This window comes from Pteropus vampyrus, unplaced genomic scaffold (genome assembly GCF_000151845.1).
Source record: "Pteropus vampyrus isolate Shadow unplaced genomic scaffold, Pvam_2.0 Scaffold144, whole genome shotgun sequence".
In the NCBI taxonomy this organism is placed as follows: Eukaryota; Metazoa; Chordata; class Mammalia; order Chiroptera; family Pteropodidae; genus Pteropus; species Pteropus vampyrus.
In genome coordinates, this window is record NW_011888925.1 from 2,349,656 (window position 1) to 2,377,351 (window position 27,696).

The 27,696-nt window shown below is 54.6% G+C and overlaps 2 protein-coding genes across 10 annotated transcripts; both read right to left on the minus strand.

Annotated features, from left to right (window-relative positions):
• Positions 1 to 7,975: 7,975 nt before the first annotated feature.
• Positions 7,976 to 20,290, minus strand: MAP4K2 (mitogen-activated protein kinase kinase kinase kinase 2). 6 transcript variants are annotated; one of them, XR_002782405.1, is made up of 32 exons: positions 20,080 to 20,248; positions 19,899 to 19,956; positions 19,577 to 19,667; positions 19,427 to 19,491; positions 19,091 to 19,146; positions 18,748 to 18,795; positions 18,619 to 18,661; positions 18,162 to 18,234; positions 17,951 to 18,082; positions 17,812 to 17,874; positions 17,368 to 17,449; positions 17,139 to 17,246; positions 16,648 to 16,726; positions 16,321 to 16,379; positions 15,668 to 15,711; positions 15,544 to 15,582; positions 15,418 to 15,451; positions 15,212 to 15,317; positions 15,041 to 15,129; positions 14,918 to 14,959; positions 14,753 to 14,837; positions 14,580 to 14,659; positions 14,432 to 14,492; positions 14,208 to 14,325; positions 10,502 to 10,560; positions 10,318 to 10,421; positions 10,043 to 10,220; positions 9,273 to 9,341; positions 9,065 to 9,167; positions 8,753 to 8,823; positions 8,598 to 8,653; positions 7,976 to 8,492 (listed from the first exon to the last, which is right to left on the minus strand). XR_002782405.1 is itself a non-coding variant. In XM_011368760.2 (32 exons), exons 1-32 carry the CDS (start codon positions 20,173 to 20,175, stop codon positions 8,405 to 8,407), a joined length of 2,439 nt encoding a protein of 812 aa, XP_011367062.1. In that variant the 5' UTR covers positions 20,176 to 20,290; the 3' UTR covers positions 7,976 to 8,404. The 6 variants fall into 6 exon arrangements, 4 of the variants coding, with proteins under 4 accessions (XP_011367062.1, XP_011367061.1, XP_023391517.1 ...); XM_011368760.2 differs by having other exon boundaries at positions 9,065 to 9,151; positions 15,041 to 15,105; positions 20,080 to 20,290; XM_011368759.2 differs by having other exon boundaries at positions 9,065 to 9,151; positions 20,080 to 20,290.
• Positions 20,291 to 20,516: 226 nt separating this feature from the next.
• Positions 20,517 to 26,943, minus strand: MEN1 (menin 1). 4 transcript variants are annotated; one of them, XM_011368762.2, is made up of 10 exons: positions 26,830 to 26,943; positions 25,981 to 26,441; positions 24,807 to 25,015; positions 24,472 to 24,600; positions 24,152 to 24,192; positions 23,985 to 24,072; positions 23,186 to 23,322; positions 22,625 to 22,760; positions 22,043 to 22,207; positions 20,517 to 21,824 (listed from the first exon to the last, which is right to left on the minus strand). In XM_011368762.2, coding segments are annotated over exons 1-10 (1,857 nt in total). In that variant the 5' UTR covers positions 26,832 to 26,943; the 3' UTR covers positions 20,517 to 21,335. The 4 variants fall into 4 exon arrangements, with proteins under 4 accessions (XP_011367064.1, XP_011367066.1, XP_011367067.1 ...); XM_011368764.2 differs by having other exon boundaries at positions 26,818 to 26,908; XM_011368765.2 differs by lacking the exon at positions 26,830 to 26,943 and adding an exon at positions 26,728 to 26,808.
• Between the last annotated feature and the right edge of the window lie 753 nt (positions 26,944 to 27,696).

Consider the following 27,696-nt stretch of genomic DNA (forward strand, 5'->3'; position numbering starts at 1 on the left):
CCGGGGAGCAGTTTCGCTGGGAGTAAGCGAGAGGTCGCGGCGGAAAAGCCACGGCCGGATGAGATTTACGGCGGGGAGGAGTGGAGCAGGGGCGCGCATGCGTAAATGAGGCAAAGCCGCCCCCCCCGTCCCCCCTTCAACGGCAAACCCCGGGTCCGGAGCGGAAGTCCTAAGTGACGTCAATCCTCTGTTCCCATGGTAACCCGGGGGCGGGGCCAGTGCGTGCCCGTAAACCCGATCCGTTGACGCCGCAGGTAAAAAGACATCCTGTTTTCTTTGAAAAAAATAAAAAAATGAAGCAAAAAGGCTATAAAAGAGTCTTATTGAAAGATTAAAAACATTTGAGCCGATAGAACACATAATTTAGGTGGAAAAGGATACAAAGTTGTCAATTCTAAAATTAGTTTACAAATACAGTGCAGTCTCAGAATCCGAGCGGAGCGGTGGTTAATTAAATCATGTTAAATTCGCATAAAATAACAACAACATAGCGGGGAGGCTTGTAAACAGAATTGAAGAGGAGCTTGTCTTTCCAGATAATACGGTATAAAAAACAATGAAATAGTATGATGGAGGAAAGACAAATTAGTGGAAAAGTCTCCGGAAATAGACTTCCCGTATATAGGTAAAAATACCACAAAGGTGGATTTAGCTAGTAGTATAAAGTCCTGAATTTAAACAGTAAAACAATACAATGTAGGTGGCTATCGTGGTAACCTAGGGGTAGAGAGTATATGGATACAGGAAACGAACTATAAAGATATACTTGATGACCAAAGAAATTAAAACTGATAAAAATTCAACAGACAATAATAAATTAGAAAAATATACTTGCCACACGATAAAGAGCTAATATCTTTAATATGCAAAGAAGTCTTACAAACTAATTTTAGAAAAGAAAAACAGTAGATAATGAGCAAAGACTTCAAATAGGCAAGTTTCAGAAAAGCAAGTCTGAATAGTCAAAACACATAAAAGGGTACCAACCCCCTTAGCAGGAAAATGAAAATCAAAGTGACAATAAGGAATCTCTTTATATAACCTTCAAAAGAGCAAAAGACAAATGTGCTGACACCTACTACTGTGAAGTTCTTTTTTGGAAAGCATTCTGTTTATTAAAATTGTACCCCTTTCAGGAAAAATAATAAACCCTTTCAATATAGCAATCCCTCTCCCAGGAATCTCCCCCAAAGCAAGGCATGTGATTATATAATGTAATGTGTTCAAGGTCTTTTGCCTTTACTGCAGCATTGTTTATAATGGCAAAAACCCGGAATCAGTGAATTTCCATCAATATGTGACTGGTTGCACAAGGTGAAATATCCACAACTCTGAATAAAGCAGCCTTGAAAAGCAGTTAACCCATACCAGCTGAATTGGAAAGACTAATGTGCTGTATCGTTTTTAAGTGAGAAGAAAAAGCAGATAAATCTATGTTACATGATCTTGTTTTTGCAAAACAAACTCCATACATACATGTGTGCACGTTGCATACAGAAAGCTATGGAAGGATACACAGCACGCGTTATCAGTGAGGACAGCAGAGAGGGAAACAGGTACCTGGAAGTTATCGAACACCCTGTAAGAACCCTGCCTATTTTCAAAATGCGCTTCATACTGTTTAAAAATGTGTGAGATGATCCCATTTATTTAACATTATTATGTAACTATAAAAATGCATTGACAGGACAAATTCCAATGCCGGTGGGATCTCAGGTAATATTTTCCTTTTTTCTTTCTATATGTTATTTGAATTTTTTGTACTGAGCAAGTGTTTATATAACAAAATGTGAAGTTAATACTGTGGACGAGAAAAAATACAACATTTTTAAATCATAGTTTGAAAATGAAGAAAAATTAATTTATTCAGTAAATACAACAAATTGTATGGAGGAGGGGAGAAACTAAAACTGGTAAAATTCAACAGATAATAATAAATTAGAAAAAAGAGCCATTCAGTGTTCGAGCAATACTGAGTGCAATACAGCTTGGTGGATACCTCAGAGGTAAAACTCAGTTCCTGCCTTCCAGAAAAATCACTTAGGGCTTAAAATTGGATGCCTTCTGATTTTATACAAGAGTACAGTATAATGTATATATAAAATATATACATATGTGTGTGTGTGTGTGTATATACTGGCGCAGAGCTTCAAAACCCTTGGGATTTCCTGAGTGATAGTGTCTTGTTATTCATAACAAGCTCCTTTGAAGCATGCCTCAGTTTAAGCTAGCAGGGTGACTGACTCATTGCCAGCCCTGAGAGCCGTGAGATAGTTTCAGGATGGTGGCTGTTCAGAAAAACCAACCAACTTTTCAGGCCTACCCCCCACCTCTGGGGAAAGGAGAGAGGCTGGAGATTGCTTTCAATCACGGGGCTAATGATTTAATCAATCGTGCCTGTGTGATAAAACCTCAGTAAAAACTCTGAACAATGAAGTTTGGAGAGTTTCTGAGTTGGTGAACATACTGGTGTGACGGGGGGTGGTGCACCCTGGCTTCATGGAGGCATAAGCTAGGCTCAGGACCCTTCCAGACCTTGCTGCCCTATGTGTCTCTTCTAGCTGTACATTTGTATCCTTTACAACAAAATAGTAATAATATAGTGCTTTCCCAAGTTCTATGTGTCATTCTGGTGAATTATTGTACCTGAAGGGGGCGGGGGTCATAGGAACCCCAGAATTTGTAACTGAGTTTGATGGAGGTGTGGGTAGCCTGGAGACCCGGGACTGTGGCTGAATTCCTTAAACTGTGTGGGCTTTGCCAATTCAGGATAGTTCATGTCAGAATTGAATGGAATTGTGGGACATCCACTTGGTGACAGAGAATTGGTGTTGGAGGGAGCAGATCCATGGCTGTTTGCCTGTGTGTCCAGCCTGTGGAGAGCCCCGCCTGTGATTCCATTGCCTAAATTAGGAATAATACCTCCTATGGAGTGAGCACCCATGATGCACCAAGTACTTTTCATAATTTTATTTTTCCTGGACAACCATGTTTACTTATAGCTTCCTATTAAAGGTATTTCGAACCAGGGGTAATGGAATTTGTGAGTTAGATACAAATTAGAAATAATAGCGTAATAGATATGTGCAAATCACATACCTGGTAAAGGATTTGTATCCAGACTCTCAAAACTCATCAATAAGAAAATACTATTTTTTTTTAAAGGAGCAAAACATTTGAACAGACACATTACCAAAGAAGATGTACAGAAAATAAGCACAGGAAAAAGACACTCAACACCACTGGTCATAAGGAAATGCAAAAGACAACCTATGAGATGCCATTACACACCTATATGAATGGCAAAAATTAGGGAAGACCGACTATACTAAGTGTTAGCGAGGATGTAGAGGAACTGGAGCTCTCCTTACTGTTGGTGGGAATGTAAAATGGTACATACAACCCCACCGCTTTGGAAAACAGTTTGACAGTTTTGTAAAAAGTGAAACACACCTACCATAAAGCCCAGCCCTTCTATTCCAAAGCATTGTTGATGTAAGAACGTCCACACCTATATAACAGTTTATTTGAGCCAAACTAACAACATGCTGATAGGGACCAAACAGGGGCGCTGTAATAAATCCAACCTCTCAAGATGATGGAGCATAAATCCCTCATTGGGCGGGTCCTGGTGGGTAGTCGTGCCCCAGTCCTATAAAAGGCTTATCTCTGCCTTAAGCCAGCCCTGTCCATTGTTCTAGTGCATCTAGGTTAGCACACCTTGGAAGTGCCAGAAGTAAGCCTCTTTTCCAGACCCCTCAAAAGTGTAATGCCTCCTCTGAGGAAGCACATAATCTTGTTAACTTGTAATCCAACCCCCACGTGGCTTTCTCCCACCTTTATTCAATTTTACCTACCTTCCCTCCTTTATTCCAGAGAGATCAAAGGAACTGTCAAGCTGTCATTCTCCAGAGCATTTTCTTGGTTTGTTGAGATCTTGCTTCCTGGAGTCAACGTAAGAACGTCCAAATCTGGAAAGATTTTTATAAGAGTTTATTTGAGGCAACTGACAGCATGCCAGCAAGCAAGATCTCAAATACTCCAAAGAATGAATTTTGAAGTTTGTTTTATACATTTGGAATTAAAGAGGGAAAGGAAGGAGGATTTACAGGAAGGTGGGAGAAAGCCAGGCGGAGATTGGATTACAGGATAGTTAACAAGATTATGTGCTCCCTCGAAGTTGGTCACACTTCTGAGGGGTCTGGAAAAAGAGGATTACTTCCTGGCACTTCCAAGGTGTGCTAACCTAGGTGCACTAGAAAATGGACAGGGCGGGCTTAAGAAAAAGATAAGCCTTTTGTAGGGCTAGGGTGTGACTGTCCACCAGGACCTTGCCAATTAGGAATTTATGATCAGATCACCCTGTGAGGTTACTTTCCCTTAGACTTACTACAGAGCCCCTTTTCGTCCATAGTATTCACCGAGAAATGAAAAGTATATAGCCATACAAAGATCGATACACAAATGTTCATAGAAGCTTTATTTATAATAATCCAAATTAAAACTGGAAACAGCCCAGTGTTCAACAGGCGACTAGCTAAATACACTGTGGTACATCCAATGGAATACTACTTGGGAATAAAAGGAAATGACTATTAATACATGCAACAACATGGATGGATCTCAATAATGGTGCTTAGTAAAAGAAACCAAACAAGAATGGAGTACATACTATATGATTTTATTTATGTAAATTCTGAAATATGCATTCATCTGTAGTGACAGAAAGGAGATCACTGGTTGCTTGGGGATGGGAGGTGCAGACGAGCAGGAGGCTGTTTTTACAAAGAGGCAGAGGAAGCTCTTGGGGGTGATGACAGTTTGTTATCGTGATTGTGGTAATGGTTCCACGAGTGTATATGTTGTCAAAGTCATCAAGTAGTACATGTTTAATATATCGACTTTACCGCATGCCAATTATACCTCATTAAAGCTGTTTTTAAAAAGAAACGATAGAAGAAGAAAACAACCACCAAGAAAGGGATCTGCCCGCACGCAGTTCTACACAGAATGCCGATTTCATCATCTCCACTTGGTTTCATCATCTAGGAAAGAATTATCTTGGCTTTTGTTTCTGGGTTTTTTTTTTTTTTTGAAGCCGTTATAGAGCTTTAATTTTTTGAGGGACTACTTTAAAATATGAAAACATATGTTTTATTACATAGTATCTGATACATACAAAAGGATGTGCGCAGCTTATGTGACTAAGGAACCGTGTTATAAATTGAACACCTGTGAACCTGCCACCCAGCCTGAGAACCAATATATTAGCAAAACCTCTGCAACCTCCTGGGGTCCCGCCTTACCCCGCCCCCACTCCCCTCACAAGGACCATCGTTTTAAATTTTGTGCTTTTTTTTTTTTCTCCTGATCTCCCAACAGAGTTTTACCACATGTGCGTCTATCACCAAAACAATAAGTACTTTAGTTTGACTATCATACGGCGTGTAGTTTTATGGTTTGCTGTTTTAACTGGGCACGATCTCTCTAAAATTCACCTGTGTTGTTGCATTTTGTGTAGTACGATTATTTTCCATCTTCCCAATGGCACTGCGGGCTGACTTAGGGTATGGTGCACCCAGGAACACAGAGCTCGGCAAGCTCGCCCCGGGCCACGTCTTCACGTCACACTCGCTCCTTCCCTCAGGAAGCACGACTGTGTGCCAGGCAGTGCCTAGGTGCTGGACGTGCCACAGTAAAGACAGCCACATTCAGGCTGTTACTTCTCCTTTTGACCCTCACTTGACTGGTGTATGGGTGTGACCTGAACACCCTGGGGTGCCCGCATCTCTTCCACTCACAGCATGGCTATGGCTGAGAAAGGTTGATCTGATCCATCCCAGGGCAATTTGACAGTAGCTGTCACAAGGACAAACAGCCCTGTGACCCAGCAATGCCACTCCAGGAATTTGTCCTATAGGACACCTGAATATGTACAGAGTGGCGCTGATGGAAGACAACTGCAGTGTCATTTGTAATATCAGAGTAGTAGAAACATTTCCCTTGATAGGGATCTAATTACAGTAAATTAACACTAGTTATGGGAAACCCAAATGGAGTACCACTGGCTGTAACGAAACGCGGGAGGTACTGATCCCGGGAAGCTCTCCAGGAGATGTTACAGAGCAGCGTGCAAACCGCGTGTGTGGTACGTTACCACGGGATGAATACGAAGAACGAAGCATGCGGGACTGCTTCAGAAGGCTTGGTTCATAAGTAACTGGGACCTGGGTGGGAGACTTTTCATAGTCTCCATTCTGTACTTTTAAAAAATTGTGTACCATAGGCAAAGGCTACCTATTAAAAAAAGACATAAATAAAATAATTTGTCTTTCAGTGCATATCCGCAGCTTCTTGATCTTTCTTTGGCTTGTAGCCAGCCAGTCTTTGCTGGCAGCAAATATTGTATCAGAGACCTATGCTTTTCCCAGACCCCCCCCACTTCGGCATATTACACTCTGACAGCCACAACCCGCCCCCCACCTTCTCAGACAAGGGTGACCGCCCAGGGTTAGGGCAACCTGTCACTAAGTGGCGCTGTCTGCCACTTGGTGCTCTGTGGGCAGAGTAGTCCTCCCTGGGTACCTGGGGTCAGAGGCCTCTGCTGCGAGGCAGCTCACCTCCCCGCTCTGGCACTCCTCAACTCAATCCTACACCTCTACCAAGGAATCCGGGAAACTGGAAGTTAGGAACCTCTATCCCCACCTCCACGTGGCCTGTAAGATGCCCTCCAGGCAGGGGCAGACACACCTTCAGAACTTGCAAGGTCCCTCATAGAACAAGCTAAGTGCCCCATGTACAGGGGCTGCTTCTCCACCGCTGGCCTGACTCCCTATTTCAGCCGAGAAATCTGGTCACTCGGAGTCAAGAGCAGCCAGGGCTCTGCTGCAGTGTGGACAAGGGGATAATATGACAACCATGGGATTGCCTGGAGCCCTTGCCAGGGGCACTAGGGACTGGGCTGCTGCAGGCGCTATCTACCCACCACCCACCCACTGAACATTTCATTCATTTATCCAGTATTCCCCACTAGCCCACCAGGTGTACAGAAGTTCTTGAGATAATTGGGCCTAACTCAAGACCTGGCCCTATGCTCAGGTTCTTCCCCCAGACCCAGGGCCTTCCTGCCCTCTGCCGCCCTGGTTCTGCCTGTGCATCCAACTCCCGCTTCAAGGCCAGCTGCCATCCTGTCTCCTCGGCCTCACCTGCCCAAAGGTTCTGGTCAGGAACAGCCTGGTCAGTGCCTGGGGCAACAGGAAGCTCCCTGGGGCAGGGAGCCCTGTAAGAGGGGACCGTGGGAGAATGACAATGCAAAGCAAAGGCCATGGGTGGATGGATGTGCCCTCAAGATGCAGGCTCCAGTGAGGAAGACGGTCTCCCTCACTGGGGGCTGCTCCACATCTCGGCAGTGACCCCTCTGTGAGCCCAGGGCCTGGCACTGAGGAGGCCCTCTGGGAACACGTTAAATGGACACGTACAGGCTGATCTTCCCAGAGTCTAGCCTGATGTTTGTGCCCACATTCAGTAGGCATGGCCTGCCAGAGCACACCAATACCTCGGTAGCAGGTAGGAGGCTGGATGGGAGGCTGTGTCCATAGGCCTCCCTGGGGCTGGGTGGAGCAGCCTTTGGCTGGCCCCCTCCTAGGCCCTGGCTCCCTGATGAGATCCTATATGGGGCAGGGCTGCCCTGGGTTAGAGTCCATTTGCTCAGGGGCCTCCCATCGACATGACTCCTTGGCCATACTGCAAAGCCGAGGCTCATCTTGAGCAGGGGAGCCCAGGAAGACACAGCACCCCTGAGATGCTTTCTGGGACCACTGGCCTCCCTATCGCTGCTGCTGAAGGGAGCTACCACAACGCTGGTGGCCCGCCCTCCCACGGTGCCACAGAAAGGTGTGCTGGAGGGAGGCAGGAGGGGAATGAGGCAGTGGGTTCAGCTCCCCGCCTCCCCCCCAACCCAGATGGACCAGTGGAATAAAATCAAACCAGCTTTAATACCAATATAGTTCTCTCTTTTAAATATCACGTTCCCAGGACAGGGCACAGGGGCAGGCTCTAGGCAGGAAGAGTGAAGAGGAAATGTAGGAAAAAATGGAATGGATCGCCAGAGCCTGCCTCCATCCTGCCCAGGGCCCTGCCAAGGGGCACGAAGGCCTGGGCTGCCCAAAGGGGAAGGGGAGTTGACAGCAGCTTCCTCTGGTCCAGTTATTGCAGGGGTGCGGGGTAGGCTCCCTTCCCCTCTGTAGCCCTCAAATTTCTCAGGATTATTTCTGCCCTTCTGCCCAGTTAGATTCGGGGGCCTGGGCTCCTCTCATCTGGGAGGGGCCCCTTTGCCTAACACGGACTGTGGCTAAGGTGCGCAGGGGTCGGGTGGGGGAAACGCCACTGGCCAGACCCGGCCCGCTCAGTAACTGCTCTGATGGCCCGTGAGAATGTAGAGGTTGCTGTGAGCCCCCGGGTTGTCAGTGGGGATGCTCTCAAGGATGATGTCTCTGGAGGGGAGAAAGAACTGAAGGTGAGCAAGGCAGGAAGACACCTGGGCGCATCCATCTGGCCTCAGGGGCATCTGCAAGGGAGACCTGGGCACCATTTCCTACCTGTGGGCCCCAAGCACTCGGAAGACTCTGGTCTCATCTGTGATCTCTTGGGTCACCTGAGAAGAAAAGGGACACTGAGGCCACCCCAGCAGATCCTCTCCTAAGAGGCGGGGACAACTGGGTGGAGGACAGCCAGGTTCCTGAGTCCTATTCACCTCATTGGTGTCCAGGCTACGGCCTTGCATTCCATGGCTCCAGAAGGCCAGCACGCTGTCCTGCAGACACACTAGGAGGGGCCAGGCTGTCATCAGCCCTGTGCCTGCCCTGAGGATGCTGGCTTCCCCAGCCACACCCTGGGTCCAGGTCTGGTCCACAGAGGTCCTCACGGACCACAGGTGACCAGGATGACTCTTAGGAGGGGCTGGAGGACCTGATTCCTTGTCCCGCCCCAGGCCCCTGGGTCATATCATGTACTCCAGCCTGGGGATACTCCCGTCCCCTCCCCCACCTCTGCCTGGCTCACTCACCCACAGTCTCAATGGGGAAGTCAAAGGTCAGCACAGGTGCCAGTGCGGCCGTGGGCTCGCCCAGCAGGTTGACAATCCTCACGCAGCCTGCACAAGGAGAGGGCTGGTGGATGGGGACGTGATGGTTTCCTTCCGGGGAGGTGACCCACATGGCTTCCCATACCCTCTACCCTCTAATGCACAAAGGCCTAACCCCAGGGGCACTCACGGTCAAAGCAGACCAGAACTGTGTCCCTGTCCACCTGGATCACCTGCTGGGCCGAGCCTGGGAGTCCCTCTGCAGGCAGAGAAAGGAGACACAGTCTGGCTGAGTCACCAGCACCACTGTGGCCCCAAGAGGAGGAGGGCCTTGGCTGCGAGCACACGTCATTCCCACAACAGCCCGGCAGGGCCAGGATGCCTAATCTCACTGCACAGCTGGGGAGCCGAAGCTCAGAGAGGCAAAGTGAGGCTTCTGTAGGCTCACAGGGAGTGGGAGTGAGTCCCAGGGGGCTGGGGGAAGGCTGGGGCTCCGGAGTCAGGAGAACCAGGCTTCGTGACTCAGCTGCTGTGTGACCGTGAGTCTGAGCCTCTGCTTCCTCATCCATTCCAAGCTCGATGATGCCGACCTTGCAGGGCCATTGTGAGGAATAAGAATGAGATCCCGTGTGTTAAACCTCTGGTTTGGGGCCTGAGACACAGCAGGGCCTTAGGCCGGTGCACCTTTCCCTTTCCTTTGCCCCCTGCCACTCACTCTGCTCCCCTGAGTGTCCCAACACCCAGTGTCCTTCCTCGCTTAGAACTGAGGCCTCTGGAGCCTGCTTTGCCCAATTTGGCTCTCTCCTTACAATGTTAGTCAGTTTTTTCTTAGCTGCTGAGCCTTTTGGTCTAATGAAATGTTTTACAGGAACCCAGCTGAAGGGAGGCTGGGAGCTTACACACACACACACACACACACACACACACACACACACGTGCGTGCCCAGCCCTCCTGCGTACCAGGTGGTATGAGGACGTCAGGCGTCAGGCCGGCCTCCAGGGGCAGGACGTGGAACAGGACGCGGCAGCCAGGCCCCTCGGGGCCCTCGGCGCCCACACACACCTGTGGTAGCTCCTTCCCATCCAGCACCAGTGGCTCCAGCATCCCTGCTGGGCTGGGCAAGGGGCTGGAGAAGTTCTGGGGGCAGGAGGGGTGCTCAGGTCTCCATTTCTCCCCCCAGGTCCCTTGCCACCCACCCGAGGGTCCCTTTGGCCTCACCCTACCCACCCCACACCTTCAGTAGCAGGAACTTCTGTAGCGGCTCATACCACTGCAGCAGGAGCAGGCTGGCAGGCAGGGCGGCCAGCAGGAAGGTGCTGCCGGTGTAGGGGTTCCGCACTGCGAGAGAGGCGAGCAGTGGGCACCGGGCTGGGTTTGTGCCCCGACCACTCCCTGGACCCTTCCAGCCCAGCTCTTACCCACGCGGCACTGCAGGCAGCCTTTCGTGTCAGGAATCTTGGTGGACAGGGCGAAGCGCCTAGAGGAGTGACAACCAGAGTATGTGTCACACGTGCCATCCAGGCGCAAGGCCCCTACAGAGCCCTAAAAGGTGGGTACTTTTATCTTCTCTGCCTTACAGGTGAGAGACTTGAGGCTGGGAGAGGCAAAGCAACTTGCCCTGTAACACAGCTGTGAAGGGCGCAGGGTCTGAAGCTGGCCTCACAGCTCTGCCATCCATCTCTACAGCGTGGAGTGTCTGTCTAGTCCAGGGCTTTGGAGCATAGAAGTCCCTCTAACTGGAACTTTGGGCAAGTCACTTAACGTCTCCACACTCAATTTCCTCATCTGCAGGACAGGATGACAGTGGTACCCCCCTCATAGAGTCGCAGTGAGGATTAAATGAGTTAATACAGGGACGGGCTCACAGCAGAGCCTGACACATCGCGTGCACTCGCAAAGGGCTGGCTTTTATCATACTCTATTATTACTTTCACACCTATTTCCAGTCGTTGAAAATTCTTTTTTCGGCAAAAGCAGGGTATAAATGAAGAAATGAATGAAGAAATGAGGGCATGGACGGGCTGGGAGCTGATGCTGGCTCCAGCTCCTCCAGGCACCCAAGTGCTTATAGCCCATCCCCGTGCCACGTGGCCCCGTGTCATGGGCCGGCCAACAGGCCCAGAGATTAAGACTCGCAGGAAAAGGGTAACAGCCTGCCCGCAACTGCTTCAGCCGAGGCTACGGCCATGTGCAGCCAGTAGCTGGCTCACCTTGGTGCCTGGGAAGAGGTAGGGGTCCTTGTCCAGGTTACTGGCTGTCCCCCAACCTTATCCAGGTTACTGACTTTATGAGCTTGTTTCTTCCTCTGGGAACAGGGGTACATGTCAGCAGCCCAGCCACCTCCTCCCAGTGACCCAGGCCCCGTCTGTGCCCTCTGTCAGGATGTGGGCCCCGCCAAGGAAGCCAACGCCTGCCTCTCTGTCTGTCTGTCTGTCCGCCCCTCTGTCCTCACTTTTCCCCTTCCCTTGTTCCTCCTACTTTTCCCTAACTGGCCTTTCAGATGAGACAGAGATTTCTGTATTGTTTTTTTCCTCCAAACAATTCTGGTTCTCCACTGTTTACATTTGAAGTGGACATTGGGACTCCATGATTTCCCAAACACACGCCCAAAGCTGCCTGTGACTTGTTAGGCGCTGATGGCCTGTGTGCTACAGATCCTGGGCCAAAGCAAAGACTGGCTTGGGGACTGAGCTCAGGAGGCCCTGCCCTGAGGCCAGGCCTCCAGATGCGGTCCTCGAGTGCGCACGGGGCAGGAAAAACCTGAGTCCCCAATCTCCCCAGCTGCTGTAGCCATTGGCCCATGGGCTCCCAACACCCACCTGGTCATCACAGCGTCGTTTTAAACCCATAAGCCCACAGTCCGGCCACCCACCTTAGAACTCAGCCCCACCCAGCCAACGGCTGACGGAGGTCCCACGTGTACAAACTCAACGTGACAATACTGAATTCTGTTCCACCCGGAGCTGATGACAGCGCCATCCTTCCGCTGCCTAGGCCAAAACCTAGGAGTCAGGAAACGCTGTCGGTTCCATTTTTGAAATAAATAAAACCAGGATCCGACCACTTTTCACTTCTTTCACTGCGACCCTTGTCCCAAGCCACCGTCACCTCTCACCTGATTATTGCAGCAGCCTCCTGACAGGTCTCCTGCTTCTATACTCATCCCCTGCAGTCTGTTCCCAGCACAGCAGCTACAGTGACCCGATGAAAATCTCAGCCCACGTAACTTCTGCAGTGGCCCTCAGGCTGCTCTGAGTCAAAGCCAAAGGCCTCGCTGAGTCCGCAGGACCCTCCTAGATTTTCTCTCTCTCACTTCATCCATGTGGCCACACCAGGCTCCTTACTGGTCCTCAAACAGGCCAAGCCTGCTCCTGCCCCGGGGCCTTTGCACAGACGTCCCCACCCCCTGGAATGCCCTTCCTCCAGATATCTGCAGGGTTTGCTCCAGCACCTCCTCCACATCTTTGCTCAAACAGCAGCATCTCGGCGAGGTCCTTCCTGAACATCCGGTTTGGTTTAAAACCACAATCCATGGCCCACGCACCTGGGCCCTCCTCCAGCTCGTCACACAGCACTCTCCCCTCTACGCATCACTGCAGAATACACTCCTTTTCCATGTGGACTGTTTGCCCGCCTCTCTCGACAAGTCTGGAATACGTAAGGGTCTCTTAGTTCACAGATGTATTTCATGCACCTAGAACGCTGCCTGGCACATAGCAGGTGCCGAGTGGAGATACGTGCTGAACAAAGGAGGGACTCTAACTTGGACATCTCCCCGGGCGCCTCATAAAACACATGCCATAATCTGCTCCTCTGGAGGCCTCTCAACCCCTCCCTCTCCCTCACGTTCGATCTGACCAGTCCTCAAATGCTGTCAATGCCACCTCCTCAATATTGCTTGATTCTGTCCGGTTCTCACCATACCACAGCCCCATCATCTCAGGTCACTGCGCCGGCCTCCTTTCCAGGTGTCCTCAGCCTCCTCCTGCCCTTCGTCTTTCCCACCGTTACTACAGCTGGCCAGCAGATGTCTCTTGTTTTCATCTCTCCAGTCCCAGTAGCTCCAGGAGAGAGCACCCAGCCCTGGCCCCCCAAGCTCCTCGTGCCCTGGCCACAGAGACTGGCTCAGGGGTGGGAATGGACCGAAGCCAGACCAATGAGAACTGGCCCCCAGACTTTCGTGGGAATTACTTAGAAACAGAGGTTCTGGTTCCACAGGGTTTCAGCGAGGGGAACGCTGGCCTGGAATTACGGGCACCCATCAGTTGCCTGGAAAACCTATGTGAGCATGAAGGCGACAAGAGGAAAACAGCCAGAGAAGCAGAAAGGTTCCCGATGATGCCCTTTACACCTGGATCCAGCTGGGCCTGCAGCTGACCCTACTCCTGGACCTTCAGGTACAGGAGCCATTAAATTCCCTTCTGTGCTTAAGCCAGTGAGTTGAATCACCTCACTGCCTGAAACAGGAAGAACCCTGATTGACACACAGAGGGGTCTTTCTAGAATGCTTAGGGCTGCTCTGCCCTCCTCCCCTAGGCCAAACACCTTATAATTCCCTGGGTGACCGACATGCATTCGCACTTGTCCTTCCCTGGGCTTGAAAGACTGTTCCCTAACTCGTCTGCCTGGACGACCTCTGCGCACTTCCAAACTCCACACGCTCGCCTGACCCCTCTGAGGTCGCCCCGCCCCTCCCAGCTCTCCCTCTACTTCACCTCAGTACCAGGTGCTCATGGTCAAGGGCTCATTTGTCTCACTGTCTCCAAGCCCAGCATGAGACCTGGTGAACACTAAGTGCTCAGTAAACATTTGCCCCCCATCCTAACGACCGCAGCTCCCACAGTCCGCAAAGCCCTTTCATATCCACTGTCTCCTTCTTGCCTCCCGACACCCCTGGACCAGGGGTAGGGAAGGCCGTCAGCTGCATTGATCAACGAAGAAACAGGACTCAGAGAGGCAAAGAGACATGTCTAAGATCACAACACGTCTGAGACCTAAGGTCTCAGTGACAGGCAAGGCCGTATTCCAACTCTGGCTCTGCCACTCTGCCTCCCCCTGCTCTCCTCTCCCCTCACGCCGCCCCCCTCCCGCCCCACACACCCAGGCTCCCCCCGGGCCCCTGACCTGGGGATGATGCGCTGGGTGAGGCGGTTGGTGGGGATGGACAGGGGAACCTGTTGCTGTAGTCGCCGCTGCTCAAATAGGCCGGGGAGGTCATGTGCCCAGATGTGCATGGATTTCCCTGCCAGGGAGGGGGAGAGGGGAACTCAGAGGGTTGACGGGCAGAGTGCACCCCCTGCCTGTCTCGCCCCCTGCCTGTCCTACCCCATGCCTGCCCCTATTTGTACCTGAGAGTGACAGCAGCACATTATTCACACAGTAGAGCCAGATGCAGCGATGTGAAATCAGCTGGAGGCCACAGAGCGATAGATGGACGGGGTCAGCACACCAGGGCCCCCCAAGGCCCTCCGCCCTCCACGGCCAGCCGGGCCTCACCTTCTCCAGTGTATCCTCATGCAGTTCATGCAAGTTGAGAGTGTAGATGCCTTCCTCGGCTCCCACCACCAGGAACTGATCTGCAGGTTTGGGTATGGGGTCAGAAGTCAGTCACGCCCTCTGGCCCAAGCTGAGGAGTCCCAAGCTCCCGCTTCCTCCTGCCCCTGGCCTACCCCGGGTGACAGGGTGAATCCACGTTACAGCAGCATGGATCCGCAGAGGGCAGCCATTGAAGACCTTGGAGAAGCAGGCACCCATCTGGGGAGGAGGCAGGAGACCAGTAAGGAAGCACAAGGGCAGTGGGTGCAGGGCTGCGAGGTGGTGGGGAAAACACTTACGTGCACTTTGGGGGTCGGCGGGAGCCCGTGGCAAGAAGATCTCTGGGAGGGAAGGGAGGAGTCAGGGCTGACATGACACCCCTGGCCTCCCAGCTCCCCAGTCTCCCTGTAGCACCCCCTCACCTCGGGATCTTCCTGGTGCTTCATGGTGGCCCAGGAGGTGGGGAGAAGCGGGGGGCTGTCAGGGCCTAGGAGAGGCGGGGATGGGGTTCCTGCAGGCACAGACCCAATGTGAATTCTGGCCCCGGTCCCCACTCTGGGCTTGCCTTCTGGTCCCCCAAGCCTGGGACTCACCTGGGGGGCTAGATAGAGGGTCCTCAGCCGGAAGCTCAGAGGAGGATGGCCCTAAGAAGGGGACCCGCTTGATGGTTCCTACGGCATCATCTGGAGAATCCAGCTCCTGGAAGGAGGGTCAGTTTACCCTGTAACCTGGTCCCGCCCCAACTGCCCTACCCACAGCACTGCCCCATCCCCAGCTCCAGCTTCCGTCCACTCCGCACCTGGAGTTCCAAGGCTGGCCGGATGGTCAGGCTCCTACGGCAAATGAATCAGAGGGAAATGAGATGTGATAAGTGACTGAGCCCAGGCCCGGCTATCCCACGCCTCCCCTGGGCCCAGCCCCTCACCTTTCCTCCAGAGCCTCCTGGACTGACTGCAGCAGGCTCCTGGGCAGGGAGGAGATGGGGTCAGAGGTCAGCCTTTTCTGCTGTCCCCAACCCCTCCCGTGCAGCTTCCCTCTCCCTTACTTACCCACTCAGCTCCTCCTTTCCCAGTAGCGTCCACTCTTCTTCCCACTGTGAGGAAACCGAGTCAGAAAGATGGAGAGAGAGAGAGAGAGACAGACAGAAAGGCAACGTTGAGAGAGCGATCGAGAGAAGACAGACAAACAGACGGGAAGTGAGATGGGAACAGGCAGGAGACTTGTGAGAGAGACAATGAGAGGCAACGAGACTGTGAAAGACACAGGGAAACAGCGAGAGAGGATGAGACGGAGATCGCGAGGGACTGAGGCTTGTGGGGGTGAAGAGATGCCGACGAGGAGACCGTGGGAGAGGAGAAAGACGATGAGTCAGATGCAGTGACAGATGCAGAGTCGGGCAGAGAGAAGCACGCTGAACGGGGTGAGCGGGGGGATCTGGTGCATGACAGGACCACTTTTGAGAAAGGCAGGGTCACCTTGCCACCTCCCAGATGACTGTCCAGAAGAACTTGGCCCAGGAAGGAGGCCCCAGCCTTCCGTGTCCCTGGGTGGGACAGGCATGCTTGGACAGCTTTCCTAGGCCCGAGGACCAGGCTGCCACCGCTTCAAAGACCCTTGATTTGAGATGCTCGACCTCTAGCATAGCACATGCACCCTAGCCCACCCCTGAGGACCACCCTTCCCACACAGGCAGCTTCCTCACCGGCTCATTTAGTGGGTCCGTTTCCTTCCTGCGTGGGGCGCCAAATTTCACCTGGTGAACTGGGAGGCCCAGCGTATCCGGGTTAGGGGCGTGGAGTCTCAGGACTCACCCCCACACTCACACCAAATCCACACATTCAGCCGCCCCCCCAACCAAATCTAAACACACAGCCCCCCAATCAAACCCACACACTCAACCGCCCCACCAAATCCACACGCGTCGCCGTCCACCAAAACCACATACTCAGGCCCCCCCCCCGCTAAGACCACACACACAGCTCACCCACCAAAGCCCCACACTCAGCCTCCCGCCCCACCACTGACTCACACTGGATCTCTGAGGGGGTCCTCTCGGCCTGGCCGTGCTGCCCCCGGGAATGAATGGTGTCTGGAAACATGTCATAAGTCTAAGAAAGAACACAAATAGTAGACACACACCTGGTACTCACTTCACACCAGGTGTGCTTCACACACATCGACATGTTTTCTTGTCACAATTCTGAGATTACTATGAGATTAAATGGCACCCTCATTTCACTAATGAGAAAATCAGCACACAGAGGCAAATGACTGGCCAAAAATCACACAGAAAGCAGAAGATGGCTAAGCGAGGGTCATGGTCAGCCTTGGCCAAGGGCAGGAACCTATCAAAAGGGAGTACAGGGAGGCCAGACCGGCTCAGGGAAGATTCCTAATGGGTGGCTCACCTGGAGGGAAGCTCCCTGTGCTGCCACTTAAAGGGGCCTTGACCTATATTATCTTTGCCTGCCTTACAACCAGGCCAGGCCAAAACCTGTTTCCCCAGCTCCCCTCACTTACCTCCAGGTCACAGTCTTCTGGGGAAGGGGTGCCCAGGTGGGGGTCATTGGCCTTGTCTAACAGCTGTGTCAGGAGAGCCCGAGGGAGCTGCTGGGTTGTGAATGGATGCTGGAGGATTGAGGAGGGCTCAGGTTGGTCCCTGGCCCCCAGGCCCTTGCTTTCAAGCATCGAGCCCCCTGCCCCTGCCCCTGCCCCTGCCCCTGCCCCTGCCCCATCCCCTGCCTCCCACCTGCAGAAGCCTCTCGGCTGTTGGCCTCTTCTTGGGATTCTTGGTCAAGGCTAGCTTGAGGAAGTGGTGGAAATTCTGGGTCCTAGTGGGCACAAGAGCCCCCACACCCCAGGCCCAGGTTAGCCCTCATGCAGGGCATTCTGCCACCTGTCCCCTGCCGTCACTCCAGAAGAGTCTGCTGGCCCTGCCCAGAAAGGAGCCAACCTAAGGCCAAGGGCAGCCGGCCTGAGCAATGCTGCTATTACGACACGGAGGCTCTTCCATCATCAACCATCTACCCTTCTTTCCTGATCACAGCTTCCTGGGCCCCTCCCACAGATGGCCTGTGGAGGCCCAGAGAGGGTAAGGCTCTTGAGGCTGCACCCCGGGAGCTGGCAGAAGGCTCCTCCACCCCCGTGCAGACTGGCTGAAAAGGGGACCCCAATAAGGGACACGGGCTCTCACCAGCGACTCTTGTCTCTCAGCTTAGGTGGCTGGAAGCTGCTCTTGGACATGAGCATCAAGGCCCTGTGGAAGCACAAGGTCAGGAGTCAAGGGTCAGCAAGGCCTTCAGGGTCAGGCAAAGGGCAAGTGTTCGACTGACCTCATCGGGTGCAGGTGGAATAAAGGGGGCTGTAGCTCGCCCAGCTCGATGGCAGTGATGCCCAGGGCCCAGATGTCACACAGCTCGTTGTAGCCACCTTTGCGCTCCACTGCGGCCACCTCTGGGGCCATCCTAGAGGAAGGGTCACAGATGGGATGGCCAGGTGCCCCACTTGTGGCCCCCACCTCCTCAGCCCACGGTGCAGCCTCACCAGTATGGAGTCCCAATGAAAGACCTCCTCTTAGCCACAGATGCCGTCAGCTCGCCTGACACCCCAAAGTCAGCTGCAGGGAGAAAGAGCTACTCTCACCCTCCCTCTGACTGCCACACCCCACCCACCTCCAGGGCTCAGGCTCAGGATGCACCTGGCAGGGCTCAGAGAGCAGGCAGCCCAAGTTCAGCCACAACTGCCAAGGCCAGGTCCCCCTCCTGGGAGGAGTCAACCACCTTCCATCTCTGACAACATGCTGGGTGCCCTGTTGGACTCCATACAAATCCAACCACAACTTCAAGCAGGAAGGGGGGACTGTTCTATTTTATCAGTGGGGAAACTGAAGCCTAAGAGCCAAAGTGACTTGCCCAAAGACACCCAAGACTTGAATGCAGACTCTAAGACATCCGGAGCTCCCATGGAACCCTCACCCTAATTGTGTCCCAGAGGTACTGACCCAGCTTGACATCTCCCTGGAGGGTGAGGAGAAGGTTGGCTCCCTGCGGGAATGGAGGAGAGAGAATGGTGTCTGGTGTTCCTGAGAGCCTCCTGCCCCCTCCCCTGATGCCCTAGGCCAGACCCCTACCTTGATGTCTCTGTGGATCTTCCCCTGAGAATGCAAGTGGTGCAGCCCCTGGGGACAAAGAGGAGCCACTGAGAGCTCCCAGCACCATCCCACCTCTCCAAAATACCCTCTGAGGACTGGGGCCCCCCACCCAAGCCGCTTCCTCCTCCCCTCTCCCCAAACAGGAAGTGGCTGAGCCAAGAGGGAAATGGGCTGCTTCCGGCAACAGGGCTGGGGCCCCTTCCCCCAGGACTCACAGCCCCTCAGGCCAGCCCTGCCTGAGGTACTCCACCCCCCCCACATCCCCCCCCCACTGGCCAGCTGGGCTCCCTGCCACGGCTCCTGGGGATTGGGGTGCTACTACCTTCAGTGCCTCTCGGCAGACATAGGCAATCTGCCGTTCCTCCAGGGGCCCAGTGGCTGAAATGGAAGGGGTAACGGGTGTCGTGGGGGTCTGGGGATATGCTGAACCCTCTCAGGCCACTCTGGGTGGGAGAAGCAGCAGGCATTGCTAAGGTGAAAGAAGTGTTGGCCACATCCCCTCCTTGCACAGTCTAGGATACAGAACCCAGAGAAGGGTAGTGTTTCTTTCAAGGTCACACAGCCATTGAGTGGAGAGGGGCCCAAGTTCAGGGCCTGTGTTAGGGTAGGGATGGGAAGAAGCCTGTGGCCCTCTGGGGCCTGGAGTCCTGGCCCTCACCGTGGTAAATCTCCTGCAGGGACCCCCCTCCGCAGAACTCCATGCAGATCCACAAGCGGTCATTCCTGGGGGCACACAGAGCTGGGGTGGGCACACGGCAGAGCCACACAGGCGCTGCCTGGGGGTGGGCAGGGGGATAAGCAGCCTCACCTGAGATAGCTGCCAATGTAGGCCACCACATTGGGGTGGTGGCACTCACGCAGGATGGTGATTTCCTGCTGGAGGGAGCTGATGTCGTCCCCTGGGGAACACAGGGTGTAGAAGGATCACCCTAACTCAGTGCCCTCATCTGCAAATGGGCACAGAGTGCTTCCTTCCTCTGAGCCAGACAGATGCCAAGCGACAGCACCTCCAGGGGCCTGCCTCTGGGGGGCGGGGGTGTCTTGGAAATGTCAACTCTTCGCCCCTCACACCGTGCCGCCCGGCTCTCTGCCCTCCCTCGGGCGCAGAGGCCCTGGCCCCGGGCCCTCACCTGGGTCTAGCTTGACTATCTTGACCGCGGCCAGTTCGGACGTGACCGTGTCGCGGGCCTGCAGGGGTGGAGGGGAGAAGCAGGATGAGGAGGGGGGCGGGGCAGGGGCTGGATCCCGCGACAGGGTGCGTAGCCGGCACACTCCTCTCTGCTCTCCCGCCCGACCAGCCGCCGGGCGCACCTTGTAGACGTCGCCATAGGTCCCGGCCCCCACGCGCTGCAGCAGCTCAAAGCGGTCCCGCGGGTCCTGCAGCGACACATCCCGCAGCAGCGCCATGGCCCGGCGCCGGGCGGGCCGCCGCGAGCTGCGGAGCAGCGGAGCCGGCGCGGGGCGGCGCGGGGCGGGATTGGGCGGGACCGCCAGGGCCGGCGCCTGTGGCTCAGATGCCGCGTGGGCGGGGCCGGAGCCCGGGGCGGGGCCAGGGGGGTTGCCCCTTCGACCCGCCGGGAGGAGGCGCCCAAGGGACTGGCCCTCAGCGGGGTGGGGAAGCCCCGAGGCTCTTCCGCCAGCCACCAGTTCCCGCGTTCTACAGGTGAGAAGCCCGAAGGGCCGGAAGGCAGGAGAAAGAGGGCGCTCCACCCCCGGCCCCGCAAATTCCCAGATGAAGCATGGACATGTACTTTTTTTTTTACAAAATGTATTCATCTTTCTTGGAACTGAAAAATAAATCTATGTACAAAACAGGAAGAGATCGAGCTCCCTTCACCCACTTGCAAACCCCTGCAGATTTCCTCTGGGGTCCCCCGAGACAAGCTAGACCTAGGGGAGGTTCCCAGCGGGTCGGAAGAGAGGTCTGCTCTGATCTGGGGCCAGTTTGATCAGGAAGGGGGCGGAGCTCAGGACTCACACAGGCCTGGGACGGAGTTTCATGTCCCTGACTCGGGATAGGGAGGGGAAGAAGCTAGGATTTCCAAATTCTGGAAGCGCCTCTTAAGTACCTAAGGGTAGGGAGCGTGGATTCCCAAGGAATGGAATTTTGAAGTGCGGAATTGTTCTCCTAGGGGCCAAGTGGGGTCCTAGGTTCCCGCGCTAGAGGCGGCACCTGAGCGGCTAGGGTGTAGGGTAGAACCTCAGCCCCACGAGCTGGGATCGACGCAAAATACTCGTTAGGCCGACGGTTAGAGCCTAGGTTCTGAGGTGGCGCCTGAGTTTTCATGGTTGGTTCTTTGATTGGTGATGGGGCCCAGGGTAAGGTTTCAATCGGCCCACTGTGATTCTTGGGGGATGGGACCTATATTCCAAAGACAGGGAACTGGAGTAGTCTGACTCCTGGGACCAGAGCTTCGGTTTCGGTTAGGGGTGGGGCTGGAGGCCCGGCCTAGGCCCCCTTGGCCAGGGGCGGAGCCTGGGCTCAAGGAGGTGGGGCGGGGTCTGGGTGGAGCCTTGATCGGGATGGAAGGCCGGCTCCCGCGGGCTGACAAGAGTCCCAGGGTAGTTCAGAGGCTCTTGCGCTGCCTCTTGAGGAAAGAAAGAGTGTAGTCGCTGGGTGTAGACACCTTCTGCTTTTTCATCTGCACTTGCGATTGAGCGGTGAGCTGCAGCTTGATGGCACTCGAGTTGATCTTGGTGGCTACCAGCAGCTCCTTCATGCCCTTCATTTTCTCACTCTGGAAAGTGAGAACCGGACCCTCTGGTGGCGGCGACGCGGCGGGCGCTGGTGCTGGTGCTGGAGCCCCACTGCCACCTTCAGGGCCACGAGCAGTGCTCGGGACAGTCCCTGGGGACTTCCGAGGGGGTGCTGGCACCGCGCTCTGACCCACGCCTGGACCCTTGTCCAGAGCTGGCTTCTTGGGCGGCGGCGGCTCCTCGGGCTTGGACTCCCGCCGAGGGCCCCGTCGCCGGCCCTCCCGGGCTTCCTCGCCCCACGGCTCCTCCGCTTCCGCAGCCTCGGACTCACGGCTCACTATGCGCACCTTTTGCCGCACCTGGGCAGGATGGAGAGAGCAAACCGAGGGAAAGGCTGCAAGCCAGTGGCTGGATGCCCAGGACCCAGCAGCCTCCGCCATCCTGTTCCCAGGCCTGTCTCATATGCACGCAGACGGGATAAGCAGATTCCCTTCAGGGCCACAAAGGCTCTGGCTCCTCTGTAGCTGCTGTCACCACCACTTGTCCTCCCCACTCCCCCTGTGCAGCTGCCCCTCACCTGTCCTTCGAAACGGCCTAGGGACTGCACGAGGAAGGTGGCCCAGCCCACGTGCAGCACCGGCGTGGGGCTGCCCTCTTCCCATTTGCAGATGCCATCGTAGAACCGCAGCAGGTGAGCAAAGCACTCTGGGTCCTGCAGGGCAGACCCCTGGCTCTGGGAGCCCTGCGCAAGGGGGAAAGGAGGGCACAGGTCAGGCCCCTCTTCTAGGCAGAGCCCTGGTTCCAGAAGAGATGAGCGCAGGGGGGAGGGCAGAACTCTGAGGACCTCTTTCCTTTTATAAACCCAGTCGTGAGCCAGGACCTGGACATAGAGGGAACCATCGCTACCTCCGTCCCACCCCCCCACAACTGAAGGAGAAGCCCTGGCCATGAGAGAAATGGGCTTCCACCCTATTTGCCGGAAGGCACAGGGTAGAAATCTCGAATATACTCTCAGCTCCCTCAAACCCAGAGCCAAGACCTCAGCTACTGTCAGAGAACAGAGCTCTCCACACTGGGCCACCTTCCACCTGTCCCCAAGTTCTGTAACTGGGAGCCCTGATCAGGTGGGAAGGTGGACACCAGTGGCACCCCAGCTCACCTGGGTCTGCTCCCCTGGCCGCTCCTCACCAGCCTCCAGCAGGCTGGCCGCCTCCTTCAGCAGGTTGGGGATGACGTCATTGGCTACTTCAAAGAATTCCTTGTAGATCTCCTCATCCTCTCGGCAGTAGTTGTAGCTATGAGAGCAGAAGAGCATGGTGGGGCCATAGCCTTGGTGGGTGCCCCCAGGGACCTGCTGGGGGATGGAACCCAGGTTTCCTTTCCTGGGTCATCCAGGGACTGAGTGAGTGGTTGGGGTCCTCACTCTGAAATGGTGTCTGTTAGTCGAGAGCAAAAGTGAGGAGGGGGCCGTGGGGCTAGGAGTGGAGGCTCCACTGACAGATGATGATGGTTGGAAATTAAGAGGGGAGGGGAGAGAAGGAAAGGCGTGAGGCCCTCGTCAGGGGACGCTACCTCCTGGTAGATGGTGGCCCTGACTGCCTAGGGGCTAGAAGAAGGGATGGGGCTTGGGACCCAGGCCTCACTCCTAGATGAAGACGGTTAGAAATTGAGTGAAAGGGGAAGAAAGGGTGGGCTGAAGCCCTAGCGAGGGGATCCTCACTCCTGGATGACAGTGGCAGTGTCGGCCCAGGCCTGTAGGGCTTCGCGCACATTGCGGTTGCGACAATGGTAGCCGGCCAGGTACATGTAGGGGTAGATGTGCTCATCCCGGTAGTAGGTCTTGGCTGAAGCAATGCCCTGGGAACAGAACAGAGGGGCCTCAGGGAGGCAGCCCCCAGCTGTACCAGATGGCACAAACGTCCCATCGGATCACACCCAGAAAGGCCGCTAGGCAAGATCCCAGAGAGTATCATCTCCAATCCTACCTCCACCCCCTGCCACCCTCTCTACCAGGTGCTTCTCCCTGAGTCTGCAGGACTGCTTGCCGAGGCCTGGACCAGAATGTGGGGAGTGGGGACCCCCACAGAAAAAGGCCTAAAGAAGGAAAGGGGCCCATCCTCCAAGCTCAAGGCACATCCCTTTCCCAGGCATTCCCACACACTCCTACAGAAACACTAAAGCCTTCCAAGCCCAGCCCGATGTCCCTTCTGCCCCACCCCCACCCCACCAATTAACACCCCCTCCTCGGTGCCCCTACATCTGACCTCTATCATACTCTAGGAAGGACAGTGAGAGGGAGCAGAGAAAGCAAGGCTGAGGGGATCAATCCAAATCCTGACACTCCCAGAGCACCCCTCAGCCCTGACTGCACTGAATATGCACGTGGTAAATACAAAGTGGGTGACAACCCCCAAAACACACAGAGCTCTTCTCTTTCCTGCCCCCTCATAGTCCCCATGTAGAAGGGAACCCCAGCCACTGTTGGGTCTCCCTTCTGTACCCTCTTGAGATATCCCCACCTTGTGGTAGAGGGTGAGTGGGTCTGGCCGGCCGGGGGTGGGCTCCAGCTCCTCCAGGTCTGCTAGGTTCCCCAGCGCCATGGGGTACCTGGAAAAGGGTCATGAGTCCAGGCTGCAACCCAGCCCTCCGGCCCCGAGGCCAAGCCTGGCTACTTCCCCCTACTGACCTTTCCAGATGTCCCAGGTCGTAGAGCAGCCAGAGCAGCTTCTAGGGGCCAAAGAGAGAGGTGTGAGCTGTGGGGAGGGGTGGGGGGTCCTCAGTCTACCAAGCAGAGGTGAGGTCCAGCTCCAGCAGGGACCTCCCAGAAGGTGGGAAGAGCCAGAATTCAGGAAGCAGTCCCTTACTGGAGTCAAAGCCCTTTCATGTCTCAATTCCACTCTCCCAAGAGCCCTGGAAAAGGAACTGTTAGCCATGTTGCAGAAGGGGAAGCCAAAGCTCAGGGAGGGAAAGCGGCCCCCTGCCCGGGGCCCCACGGGCGCACCTCACCTGCTGCAGCTGCAGCAGTTCCAGGGAGTCGGTGTGCAGATCAATGGAAGGGTTGATGGCACACACCATAAATGCCACTTCCATCTTTCGGTCACAGCGCATGTATGATCCTTTCAAGTACAGCCAGCTCTTGGGAGAGGACAAGACCAGATGTCTCATGATGGCCCACCTGTGCCTGCTCCAGGGAATGACAGCTAGGAAAGGGGCCCTTCTTTCTTCCCTCCCTGACATATATAGGTGGTGATGGGAAGAGGGGGGTGTGGCACAGGAAAGCATAGCCCCTTGGGTGGCTTGGGCTAGGAGTGTGAAGTGGGCAGGTGAAGGGGAGGCAATACCCGTTCGGCCACACCCGCGTTGACTGTCTGGCCCCTGCGGTCCTCATTGCCCTTGCCGTGCCAGGTGACCTCAGCTGTCTGTTCTCCATTGGGCCCAAACACCACCCAGGCATGATCCTCAGACAGGGCCAGGTGGACATCCCGGAGCCCCAGAGCCTGGCAGGCCCCCACCACAGCAAAGGCCACACCAGAGCTGTCCAGTTTGGTGCCTGTAGGAAGGGGAGGTAATGAAATAGGGTCCTTTGGGCTCTGACCTGAAGGAAGGGGGTTAGGCAGTAAGGGGCCACGTTCCCCCCCACCCTCACCTCCAAGCCTGCACCCAAACCTCAGACGCTCCTCCATCACCTCTTTATTCCCTTCTCCTGTGTCCAAAGCCCCTCCTTCCCTCTTTAGAACCCCCATCCTCAACAGCAGACCTTGGATCTCCCATAACTCCACCCAGTCTTTGACCCTGTCCCTTCTCTTTCTCGGAAAACATGTTTCTACTAATTTAAGAATTTCCTCATTTTATTGTGCCTAGCAGATTATAACAGAGCTGGCAAAAATAGGACCCCCGGCCAACACTCTTTTTTTCACACACCCACTGGCAAATACTCCCGATTTATCTCTGTACTCTTTTCCTGCTAAGCTCAGAAGCAGCCTGTTTCCTTCTCAATATGGCACTACAGGACGTGATTGCCAGTCAACTGTATTTGGAGCAAAGAAAGAGCTTTTCAAGCCCTGAGTCTTAAGCCTTCACCAGAGGTGAAGCCCTGGTCTATTCACATTCAAAACAATTTCACAGATATTTAATTGTCTCACATGTAGCCCAGTTATGGCTCCTCCCTCCCCTGCCTCCCCAATCTGCTGGGCCCCTCTGTGCCTCATGCTGGGCTGCAGAACTCCTGTAGCTGCTCAATGGGAGGGATGGGAGCTACTGAGGGGGCAGAGGATAGATGGTGGATTTGGAGCCAAGTGACTGGGGTCCGGTCCCAGCCCTGCCATTCTGTGGCACATCGCTACCCTGCTCTAGGCTTGTTTCCCTAACCGCAAAGGTGGTATTAACACCTGCCCCACCTCTCAAGAATTACAGGACTCAAAAGGGCTCTGTAAACCATCCAGTGATGTGAAGAGGTGGGCCAGGGTTCTCAGGTGGGACAAGATTCTTGCCCCTTGCCACCTGTGGGGCTCCGACCTGTGATGAAGCTGAAGAGGGATTGGATGTGAGCCCGATCCTTGAAGTAGGAGCGGCTGAGGCTGTTCCAGATGACATCGGAGACTTTCTTCACCAGCTCCCGGCTGGAGACGCCCCCTTCTCGAGGGTACAGAGACAGGTCGACGGCACCTCGGATCTGGGCGGTGAAGCGGGCATAGAGCGCAGCGATGATGGATAGGTCGGCAACCGGGAAGTAGGTGAGGCCGCCAGGAGGGTCGGGCGCAGGGCTGGGCTGGAAGGTGAGCTCTGGCACATTGGTGGGGATGACGCGGTTGACAGCTAGGAAATGCTCCACAAAGCCTAGTACCAAGGATAGGAGCACCAGGTCCGGCTCTTCTCGGCCCAGCTCGGCTGCGAACAGGCGCACCACGTCGTCGATGGAGCGCAGCGGGAATAGTGTCTTCTGGGCGGCCTTCAGCCCCATGGCGGCGGGCCTCGGCCTGCAGGCGAGCCGGGGGAAGGAGGGTCGGGTGGGCATGGCCCGGGAGACCCCTCCCAAGCTCGGCTAAGGTTCCATCTCCCAACTCACACAATCCCTTGCTTCCCCACCCCCTTCACTCTCCATTCATCTGCTCCCTCTCCTGACTCGATGAGACGCCCTCAGCCGAGGCTGTGGGGCCTCCTCGTCCCCAACAACCCCGGGAGCCCCGGCTTGGATGGGGGTGCGCCCCTAGAACCCTGCTGAGGACCCCCAATGGCCGCCCCGCCCCTTCTCTACGACCGTACCCCCGGACTCCTAGAGTACGTCCGGAAGGCGCTCCCAAACCAAACCCCCAAATCCCAAGAAGAGTCCTGGCCTTAGTCCCCCGCGCCCACCTCCGCGCTTACATCCCACACAAGGCACCGCGGCGCCAGCCGCCTGGAGCCTACTGGGAAATGGAGTCCCGCCCCCCTCGGGCCGCACTGCCTGCCGGGAAGTGAAGTCCTGGGCCGTCTCCTGCTCCTGCCGGAGCCTTGAAATGGTGGCCGGCCGAGTCAGTACGCGATGGCTTATGGGAGTGGTAGTCCGCTGCTCGGGGCGCCCCAGAGGTAGGTGAGGAGTGGAGGTAGCGCCACCTTTCTGAGGCCCTCAGGGATTGGTCGTTCCATATTACGCAGACGAGGTAGCAAAGGGACCGCAGTGCCTTCTGGGATTTGTAGTCTCGAATGTGACCCGGCACTCCCGGGCGGTCCCTGAGTTTCTGTAGGTTATCACGTGTCGGCTAGACGTGAGGAAAATGGGTATTTTCAGACATTGCTGGAGTGTAAATGTGTTCAGCCACTTTAGTTAGATGTTTATCAGTATCTATTAACACGTAAAAGTTCTAACTCTGTGTCTAGCAATTCTTTCCCAATTCTCATGTGAAAGTTTAACATGTGTGCGAAGAACAGAATCTAAAGAATCACTAGTTATTTGTAAAAGAAGAATGAAATAGCTCTATGTGTCCTGAAATGGATCTTCAGGACACATTATTGAATGAAAAAAAAAAAAGCTGCAGAACAATATGTATGGTAGGATAGTATTTATATTAACATTTTAAAACTTCAAAATAATACTAAATAATTTCTACAGTCATTCGTTCACTCCCCTACTCATTCAACAGACAGAGTTTTGGTGTCTACAAAAGAGCCAAGCACTCAATTCTAGGCATTGGATGGATACATAGCAATGAATTAATCATCAAATTTCTGTCCTTCACCTCTGTGGGTTTTCAT